The 10,699-nt window shown below is 36.9% G+C and overlaps 1 protein-coding gene across 1 annotated transcript; it reads right to left on the bottom strand.

Annotated features, from left to right (window-relative positions):
* Positions 1 to 4,086: 4,086 nt before the first annotated feature.
* On the bottom strand, positions 4,087 to 10,536 carry FADD (Fas associated via death domain). Its single transcript, XM_048854750.2, has 3 exons — positions 10,441 to 10,536; positions 9,753 to 10,061; positions 4,087 to 9,096 (listed from the first exon to the last, which is right to left on the bottom strand). The coding sequence occupies exons 2-3, from the start codon at positions 10,048 to 10,050 to the stop codon at positions 8,819 to 8,821; spliced, it is 576 nt and encodes a 191-aa protein (XP_048710707.1). The 5' UTR covers positions 10,051 to 10,061; positions 10,441 to 10,536; the 3' UTR covers positions 4,087 to 8,818.
* Between the last annotated feature and the right edge of the window lie 163 nt (positions 10,537 to 10,699).

The raw sequence follows: 10,699 nt of genomic DNA, 5'->3' as shown, positions 1-10,699 counted from the left end.
CATTTGCCCATGAGTCTACTGTTCAGAAAAGAAGATAAAAAGGGTGATTGGGGGGTTGATTTTATTGTTTAGATATAGTTAGTGCTGTGTCTAGTTTAATAGATGGGGTAAGAGAAGTTGTTTTTTAAAAGTGGAGACATGCCTACTTTAACAAACAGAATTTATTAGATCCTGAATAATAGCAGAGAGTGATTATTCTACAAGACAAATGATTATAGCTTTGGAGTAGAACCATGTACAACAAACACAGGAAAAGTTTCTAAACCACTTAAAGAGGCTACACGTAGAGACAATTATTTTTTTGACCAAGTGTTTGCACGCACTCTTTTTTGATCCAACTTTAGATGTCCGTACTGAATTTCTGCAGATAAGTCAGTTTGATCTGTATACAAAATCAGCTATCAATTTGTATGTACAAATGCTTTTTTTGTATACAAGTGTCACAGGGCACCTGTGTTGCTACCTTGTGAACCTCACTGCCAAGCCAGTTCAGATGGTTTCACAGTCACAAACACAAACACACACCGGGCTGTTTATCTTACACCAAATTATGTATTTATTTCCCTCTTCATAGTAATACAGGCTTACAACAAAGGTAGGCTTTTCTAAAGCCCTCCCCAGCCCACACTCACCCTCTGAGCTCCTCTTGAGCGGCCCTTGTTTCCTCCCATTATATTCTCCCCCCAATTACCTTGTTAGCCCAATGATGGTCACCCAGGCTGCAGCAATGTCAGTGATCAGGGTGCTGCTCATAGCATCCTGTCACAAGAAGTCACTTTTTGCACAGACAAAACTTTGTCACATATAATTGTATGTCAAAATATGTGTGTGCAAAATTACACCCATAGTTCTAGAGCAATGGATACAGCCCTTTTGAAAAAGTAGCTCAACATATGAAGTACCTATGGTACTGAGACCAGAGCCAGCAAACTTTGCTCATATGACTAGTCCTATTGACTTCAGTAGTAGTAAAGGGGTTTAAAAAATCAACAAAAGCATGCAAAACAATTTTACCAAATTTTCACTTACAGTGGTTATTTCTTAGCACAAAAGTAATATGAAAACAGGCTTGCTTGAAACTTTTTAAAGAACACATAGATGGACATAATTTGTTGGGGAATAGTTAACATGGTTTTTGTAAAGGGAAATCATGCCTCTCCAATCTACTAGATTTTTTTGAGGGGGTCAGCAAGGGGTATCCAGTGGATATAGTGTATTTAGATTTTCAGAAAGCCTTTACAAGGTCCCTCAACAAAGGCTCTTAAGCAAAGTAAGCAGTCATGGGATAAGAGGGAAGGTTCTCTCATGGATTGGTAATTGGTTAAAAGATAGGAAACAAAGGGTAGGAATAAATGGTCAGTTTTCAGAATGGAGAGAGATAAATAGTGGTGTCCCCCAGGGGTCTGTACTGGGCCCAGTCCTATTTAGTGTATTCCTAAATGATCTGGGAAAAGGGATAAACAGTGAGGTGGCAAAATTTGCAAATGATACAAAACTATTCAAGATAGTTAAGTCCCAGGCGGACTGCGCAGAGCTACAAAAGGATCTCACAAAACTGGGTGACTGGGCAACAAAATGACAGATAAAATTCAAGTTGATAAATGCAGAGTAAAGCACATTGGAAAACATAATCTTAACTATACGTATAAAATGGAGTCTAAATTAGCTGTTACCATTCAAGAAAGAGAGCTGAAAACATACATTCAATGTGCAGCGGCAATCAAAAAAGTGAACAGAATGTTGGGAATCATTAAGAAAGGGATAAATAATAAGACAGAAAATATCATGTTGCCTCTATATAAATCCATGGTACGCACACATCTTGAATACTGCATGCAGATGTGGTCGCCCCATCTCAAAAAAGATATATTGGAATTGGAAAAGGTTCAGAAAAGGGCAATAGAAATTATTAGGGGTATGGAATGGCTTCCATATGAGGAGAGATTAATAAAACTGTGACTTTTCAGCTTGGAAAAGAGACGACTAAGGGGGGATATAATTGAGGTCTATAAAATCATGACTGATATGGAGAAAGTAAATAAGGAAGTGTTATTTACTCCTACTCATAACACAAGAACTAGGGGCCACCAAATGAAATTAATAGTCAGCATGTTTAAAACAAACAAAAGGAAGTATTTTTTCCACACAATGCACAGTCAACCTGTGGAACTCCTTGCCAGAGGATGTTGTGAAGGCCAAGACTATAAGAGGGTTCAAAAAAGATCTAGATAAATTAATGGAGAATAGATCCATCAATGGCTATTAGCCAGGATGGGCAGGAATGGTGTTGCTAGCCTCTCTTTACCAGAAGCTGGGAATGGGCGACAGGAGATGGATCACTTGATGATTATCTGTTCTGTTAATTCCCTCTGGGGCACCTGTCATTGGCCACTGTCAGAAGACAGGATACTGGGCTAATAGACCTTTGGTGTGACCCAGTATGTCCGTTCTTGTGTTAGAAAGATGGGGGAAATGGACATGATATTAATGCTAATTGAGTTTCTGCTGCTAAAGTAAAAAAATCTGTGGTATGAAAATACACTAAAATTAAACAACTTCAGCCTCTGTCATTCATCATATGTCACTGGAAATGTTGAAATTACTAACTAAACATACAGATTAAAATAAAATTGTGCATTACAATGAGTACTGAGATAAGAAACCTCCACACCGTGATTTTTTTGTGAAGCTGTAGCTATTTTAGTGATGAATGGGTAAAATCCAGTATGAAAGAAATAATTCTTCTGATGAAATTTATGCCTACTTCAGTATACTCTCTTCAGAGCCTAAAGGGTGGCTGCATGTTTGTATAGGTTCCTATATACAAGTGGGTATGGGTGTCTTCATGTTAGGATACTGGGCTAATAGACCTTTGGTGTGACCCAGTATGTCCGTTCTTGTGTTAGAAAGATGGGGGAAATGGACATGATATTAATGCTAATTGAGTTTCTGCTGCTAAAGTAAAAAAATCTGTGGTATGAAAATACACTAAAATTAAACAACTTCAGCCTCTGTCATTCATCATATGTCACTGGAAATGTTGAAATTACTAACTAAACATACAGATTAAAATAAAATTGTGCATTACAATGAGTACTGAGATAAGAAACCTCCACACCGTGATTTTTTTGTGAAGCTGTAGCTATTTTAGTGATGAATGGGTAAAATCCAGTATGAAAGAAATAATTCTTCTGATGAAATTTATGCCTACTTCAGTATACTCTCTTCAGAGCCTAAAGGGTGGCTGCATGTTTGTATAGGTTCCTATATACAAGTGGGTATGGGTGTCTTCATGTTATAGGCATGTCTGTATGTGTTTCCTTATAAAGTTAAAGAAATCTGAGCTTCATTGGCTATAACCTTGGCAGAATATAATGTATTTCCTTTCCTTTCTTTTCCTTTTCTTTCGTTTCAATCTACTATTTCCAGAATCCACTGCAACATACAGACTCCTTATATAGCTTTAATTGCTCCAACAATGAAGGGGTTATGAATGTAGCAACACATTTTTAAAGCTCTTATAGTTTTACTAGTTGTAGTTCAACATCATGGAAGGAAACAGCACCTTCCCCCAGTAAAAAAAATCTAACTTTCCTATGGCACACAGAAGAGGCGGTGAATTCATTTCTGTGATTTCATAATTGTACTTTTAAAATTTGCAGTAAAAACACTGTTACAGGAAATAAGTAATAAACCAAAGAGAGTAGTTCAGAAAATCTCTCCTAATGATGGAAATTTATCAACATATTTCAGGGGGTAAAAGAAGATCTCTGCAGGGAAAAGGCAAGAACCTCAAAGAATAATATGAACCAGACTTAAAAATGGAAGTTAAAAATACTCAAGACATGAAAAGTATGAGTTAAGAAGACAGAGGTGAAAGGTACAGCTCAGAAAGATTCAGCATGTGAACACACAATGTGCTGCTTGTGTTAATGAGGGGACTATATACAGCAGTTAGCATGCTGGTATTTCAGGGCAGTGAAATGTGAGATAAAATGTGCTCCAGGGATAGAGAATGTGGAAGGAAAACAAACATTGCACTTAAACCCTTTACATACAAGGAATTTTAATGATGACCCTATAGCATAGGTACTTAAGTTCTTTAATTAATTTATGAAAAAGTAATGGTACATGCATTTGTTTTTACATTTAAACACATTATATATGATTCATATCCCAAAACACAAAAGCAAGTGTGTGTGTGGGAGGAGGGGGGGCAGGGGATCAGGGAAGATGACAGCCCCACTATCTCCCCTGTCCAGTGACCTGATGAAAGAACTCTCCAGAAGTACTCTGCCTGAGATCAGAGGTGGGAGAGGTGCCCAGAATCCTTAGTCCTGGTAGGTCATTTTGATATATTTTTTTAAACAACTCATTAGCAGACCATGGGTCTGAGTAGGTAAGGCTTTAGTAATTCTCATGAAGTATTTGGCCCTCACAAGGTGGTGGAAGGATAAGGTATGAAATTGCTAGAATGGGCATCACAGGTATTCATATCACAGTAATACATGCACTATATAAATATATATATATTTTCAAATGGTATGGTGTAACACTTGTTCTGGAGTGACTATGCTAATGGCTGTTTAATTTCTGAGTATGCCCAGATGTTTCCAGAAGCCTGAACAGACTCAAATTGTTCATGCATTTTTTTTTAAAGTGTTGTGCCTTCTCTTCTGCCAAATAAGCCTCCTGAGTCTTTACTCAACATTGCATGGTCAGATTTAAAAAGAAAGAGAATTTTAGTGCACTCTTTTACATCACAACTCTTCCCCATGCAACACTTTTTGCAGGCATTTGGTTTCAGGCTCTCCAGAGGAGGCAGAACCTTTCTGAGATTACACTGGCCTACTACAGAATGATGTGGTACATTCATGTCTTCATACTGTGGCAATTGTGCCCCAGAAGTAACTATAAGAAATTCCAAGAGAAACAGTATTAAGTCTTACATGTTATATTGTTTGATTTTATGAAAATGAACACTAGTAACCAATGCCCGAAATGTAGGTTTTAGTATTGCCACTTTTTAAAAACAAGGTTTCGTATTCAATATAAATGTTTTAATTCAATTTAATAAGTATAATTGAAAGGAGACTTTTGTTTGGCTTTAAGCATTCACTGACATTTTTTGTAATCTAAGCATTGCGCATGAGAACCAGGAAGCAAAACTGACTAGCAATGCACATTAAAAAAAATCTAGTTTATTTTTATTGTACAAAAAGTGAAATACAAAAAGTAAACACAGAATGGGGAAATATTTCTAACATTTTTGAGTTTTCATGCTATTTATTATTTTAAGGCTATAACTTCATGCTCTCCCTTTAAACTATATATTCAATGGTTAGAAAGGCTGTAATATGCCTTCATTTATAAAGCCACATAATGTAGGGATTCACAGACTTTAGAGATTAGCTTTGCATGTCTTTCATTTAAACTTTTGCTGTTCATAATCTATGAGTGGGTGAGGAAGCATTAATGACAATACTTTGTTCTCAGAGCTCCTGATAACTACGGTGAACTCTTTTTACTCCTGTTCTATATTTGGGGAAATGGAGGCATTTCGAGGCCAAGTGATTTTTTTTTCCTCCTCAAGCTTAGAGGAGGCTAGTGGCAGAATTTGGAACAGAAGAGAGGTCTTCTAATTCCCCGTAGTAATCACTAGACACAGTTTCCTTCACAGTTTATGTGACTATAAGAAGTTGAATTTTGGATTTTTAATCACAACTTTTTGATATTGAGAACTCAAGAAAAATTAAACTTTGAATGAAGGCTCCCATATTTTTCCTTTTCTCATGTTATATCAAATCAGGAAAATATATAATTGACAACTGCACATTTTTACTTTTTTCTCCCCCATCAACACAGATACCAAATTCATTTTTTCGTGAAAGGAAAGATGTTTTAAGAAATACCATTTGTGAAATGCGCATATAAAATCTTACAATTTCAATCTTACATGCAGAAATTCAAACATGATCTATTTGGTGCATCCTACCGCTCCCCACCCTATCCCCATTGCTTCTTTATTTCACAGAGTCAACAAATTTTATATTATTATGTTCCAATTCTTGAGCAAATTTGGTTTTAACCATAGTATGGGTCAGGTGCTGCTTCCTTCAAAAATATGACTCAGCCACATGTAAAAACTTTTCCGGTTAGTTCTCAAAAGAAGATATTCTAATTACATGCAAGAAGTACCATATTTGTAATCTTTGTATCATATATGTGTATATCTGCTGTGATCCAAAATACCATATGTTATGTTAAATATTGGGAATAAAGGGGAAAAAGTAATGAGGACAAATTGCTTGGGACATTGAACTTTCAGTTGTTGCAGAGGAGGTTTTGCTATTTCACTACAAAATTACATTTGCATTTTCTGTAAACTTAACAGCTCATCCAACCAACATTACCAAAAAAAACCCTGAATATAGACAATGATAGGCAGAAAATTTTGAAACAGATCATGTTATCTTTAGAGCAAGAAGAGTAATGAAAAAAAATCCATAATTATTTTAACAAACTAAAATTTGTTGAATTTGTCATTCAGCTCAAGATTAGCATTTTATTCAGCACTGAATTCAGAATTTGTTTATTTATTCATTAGTTCTTAAGAACTCTTCTGAAATCTGTATGAGATACAGGCAAAGCAAGCTATTGTTCTATTACGGTTCAACTACTTAAAACTATATATGCACAAAGGCAGACATGTGGAAGCCAGAGCATCACCCTTTACTCCTTTCTATGTAGCAACTTGCAAACACTGGTCTCCGGCTTATTAGGATCATAAATATCTGTGTGCCAATCTTTCACTGTTCAGCTTCTAAAGAAAAGCCTTCATGACAATGTTGTATGAAGGTACTAGGTACACATTACTTCAACCTTTCTAGTAATTGTAATCATGTGTTAACTTGTCAATTTCTGAAGCTCAGTCATCAGCTGAATTGAAAATATGGAGACAGTCATCACAGTTTTGTGTTGTTTCTACCTGCTGTCATTCCTATTGAATTTCAGGCTTCTTGTCAATTTCATACTAGTGCTGAGTGCAGTGGAACTGACAAAGAGCAGTATGCTATCAGCTACCCAAACAAAATGAGACAGGTTTAGCAGAGAAGTGAAGCCTCTCCATTTAGGTATGAATTTTACATTATGTTTCTGAGGCTACCTGCTGTCCTAGTCAAAGTCAAATCAATATTGATTTCAGAGGAACTCATGCAAGATGCTGGCACTTGACATAGGTGATAGAGAAGGCATGAAAGCAGGTTTTAAAGTAGGTGCAGTTTTCACAATCTTGGGTTAGTGTAAGGGCCAGATTTGAAGGAGCTGACGTCAAGGAAAACTGAAGAATGCTGATTAAAGCAGTATTGGACCTGGAGCCTCCTTCAGTTAGAGCACCATGTAGTAAAGAACTGATCCTCATCTGCATAGCAGGGTGGATAAACTGTAGGTGATAGGATTATATTTTCTTCAGTAACTTCATTTCTCCATAAGAAAAGCTTTTCTTTATTCACTTTGTATCTCTTTGTCTTAACATTTGATGTTATTAAGAGCACAGACAACTGAATTCTACTTTCCCCATTGAAAATTGTGCCGATGATCCAAATGGGGTCAGTGCTCTGGGTTCTACTAACAGGGTCGGCTGTCAGAGTTGCTGTGGTGGTGGCTGTGAGCAGCATCCTCAGATGTACAGTTACAATGGGCCGAATCTTTTGCAGGAGGAACAAGGAGGGCCTTCTACACAACTACAGGGCAAGGAGTTTCTATGTATTTTACAGTGGCAGGGTAGCATCCCTTTCGTTATGGCAGGGAAGGCACTTAATATAAACCCTTTGTCTCAGGCAGTTTATTCTGAGAACAGGCATTTTTGAGCTGAGGAAAGGCCACCAGAACTGCTGGGCCCCTTGCACTGCAATCTTAAGGCCTAATTCTATATGGTGTTTAACACCCTTGCATGGAAAAGAAGTGCTTGAAGCACCACTCAGAACATATTCCTTGCCTCTCGAGATCTGGCAGAAAGGGCAGCATATTGCTAGTATCTATTTTTATTTTTTTTTTATTACCAACAAAATTATTTAGCCAAAAATTTGGAAATTTCAAAAATTTGGAAATGCATAGAAGTCAGTTTCCCACACCAATCACCCTGCGTACATATTTCAAAGCAAATTTTAAAAGCATCTGCCGTCATGCAAAATACCATATATGGATAGTGGGCTGAGTTGGGGGTACTGAAGGAATTGCAATTTTGAATTTCTTGATTTTTGTGAATTTAAGAATAATATTTTATACTTAGGAAGAAGCATTTCATCCAAGCAGCGCAAACTTCTTTATAAGCATTACATGAATAAGCTTCACAACACTCCTTTGAGGTAGGTTCCACAAGTAGTAATATTCCTATGTGGCAGATGTGGGAGGCAAAGAGAATTTCACACTTGCGTGCCTAAATATGACTGTGGGCATCAAGATTTAAGTATCTACAAATCAGATGCTAAGGCCAGAATTTTCATAAGATACTAATGATTTTGGGTGCCTAACTTGACAAAAAAATAAGGATTCTCAAAGGGCAGGCAATCAGCATTTTCTGAAATATCAAAATCCTTTAAATGGTCTCAGATTGAGAACCCAAAAATTAAGGACCCAAAATCATAAGTGTTTTCTGAAAATCTTGGTCTATGTCTCTAAACGTGAATTTAAGCTCCTAAATCAATGGTGGAGTATCCTGACTCTTGTTCTAACAGTTAGACAGTATTCCCTCCCTTTTCATTTAAGCTCTCAGTTTTAATGTTGTATTTTGTATATATTGTATTGATTTCATTTAGTTTTAGTTCTCCTGTTGTAAAAGTTCATTTTCGACTTTGTCTGCTACCAAGTTCATTTTGCAATCCCGAAGGGCTTTTATTAAGTCAGCAACCTTAGCTTCCTTTCCCTTCCATTTCTGCCACTCTCGAAGTGACTGCATCAATTGTTCTTGCAAGTTATAAGGACTGGCTGTTAGAATTCTGTCAATTTTTGTATCGGAAATTCCTAATCTTCGAACTAGCATTTTCCAGTTCTTCCCAACATTGTCACATATAACTTCAAAAGCTACATTCTGCTGACCTGAAAAATAAACAAAATGGAAAAATCCAGTTTATGCCAAATGAATGATTTACGAAGAGACATTTACAATGTGCATTTCTCTATTAATTCTTACTGTATAGCTACCTATTAAGAATCACACTGTCACAGTAAAGCCACTGGATGTGCTGAGGGCAGTGTAGAAACACCTCAGACCTGATGGAGTTTCCAGAAGCCTTGCGTCATACAGTGACAAAACTTCTCCATGAGTGCCAGGGGAGCTATGCTACCCTTTCTGAAAAGCTGGTTGCAGCATGTACTCCCTCACCCTCCTGCATGTGGCCAGTGCAGAAGCTAGTGTATGGAATTCCATGTGGCAGTTTAGAGCCAGAGATAGTACTAGTTTGGAAGTCCTTGTTAAGAGTAAGTGAGACTCAAATAATGCATAGTTCATGTACTGGCCTTTTGAAGAGGGGTAAATTTCACCACGAAACTATTTCCAACTATTTGAAACATTATTCACTTTTTTTTTTTTTAAAGAGTGAGGCAGACCTCTGCTCCAAAGTATTCCCATGCAACAGTGTTAGGGGTTAGATTGAAAGATTTCCACATATACCTTACTTAAAGAAAACCCCATTTATCAGTGGTTCCCACAGTGTTAGTTTGCAAAATAAAAATAAGAAGATGTGTCCACCTACGTTTTTCTGTCTCATCTAGATGGTTGACAACATCACCTTGTCCACCTTCTATGAACTCCTGTAGTTGGATTATCAGATCTTCTCTTTTAATGGTTTTGATCATGAGCTGGAGAAAATCTACCTTCTCTTTTGCAATCTCCCGCTGTTCAAGGAGGATGAGGAAGAGATCAATACCAGCTTTGACGGACTCAAGCTTCCTTTTGCCAATTTTGTCCAGGCACAGAAATTTAAGGGAAGAGAGATCATGGTCAGATAAACTCATGGAAAATGAATGCAAGAGAGACAAAAATGGGTCCATTTTGGTAAGCCCTGTGAAAGAATATCAAGAAAAAATATTTTGTGTGTAAGAAAACATACAGGAAGTCTCACATGTTGTTTGCTTTCTACTTGCCTAGGAAACACCTTTCATCAGAAGCTAAAACTTTCTTTTATTAAATATACAAGTTCTTAAAAACAAAAGTAAAGCTCTTTGGCATGATTACCTTCCTGGAAGGCAATTAACATTAGCTATTTCTCTACAAACATTTCTTACTTTCACTTTCACAACGCACTGTCATTATCAGTAACTAAAATCTTATACTTTCCAAAGTTTGGAACAAACTTCAATATACTTTCTCCAAAGGAAATCAAATTGCTGTTATGAACAATATGTAAAGATATGTTTCATTTCATAGGAGTTGCTACTTACTTCCTGGTTTAATCTATGTTGCCCTGAAAGCCTAGCCGCGATGAAGAAAAACTTCACTGTGCTGAAGGCAGCTTTCTTTTACACAGAGATCTGCCTGTCACCGGAAATCACATGAATGAATGATGCAAACTTTTCAGCCTCCGGGAGTGCTCTATTTTCAAGTGAACACTAGATGGCAATACCATACAACTATCTATCCTACCGTATACACACACATACCCTGAATACTAGTGCCATGTACACACATAGTACTGAATAA

Source organism: Caretta caretta, chromosome 6 (assembly GCF_965140235.1).
Source record: "Caretta caretta isolate rCarCar2 chromosome 6, rCarCar1.hap1, whole genome shotgun sequence".
Lineage (NCBI taxonomy): Eukaryota > Metazoa > Chordata > Testudines > Cheloniidae > Caretta > Caretta caretta.
The sequence above is the reverse complement of the archived record's forward strand: the minus strand, read 5'-3'. Positions and strand labels throughout refer to the sequence as shown.

Coding starts and splice junctions, on each gene's coding strand:
- FADD (XM_048854750.2), bottom strand. CDS start 10,050: ATGGACCCATTTTTGTCTCTCTTGCATTCATTTTCCATGAGTTTATCT. Junction 9,097..9,752: donor TCTAGATGAGACAGAAAAAC/GTAGGTGGACAC, acceptor TTTATTTTTCAG/GTCAGCAGAATGTAGCTTTT.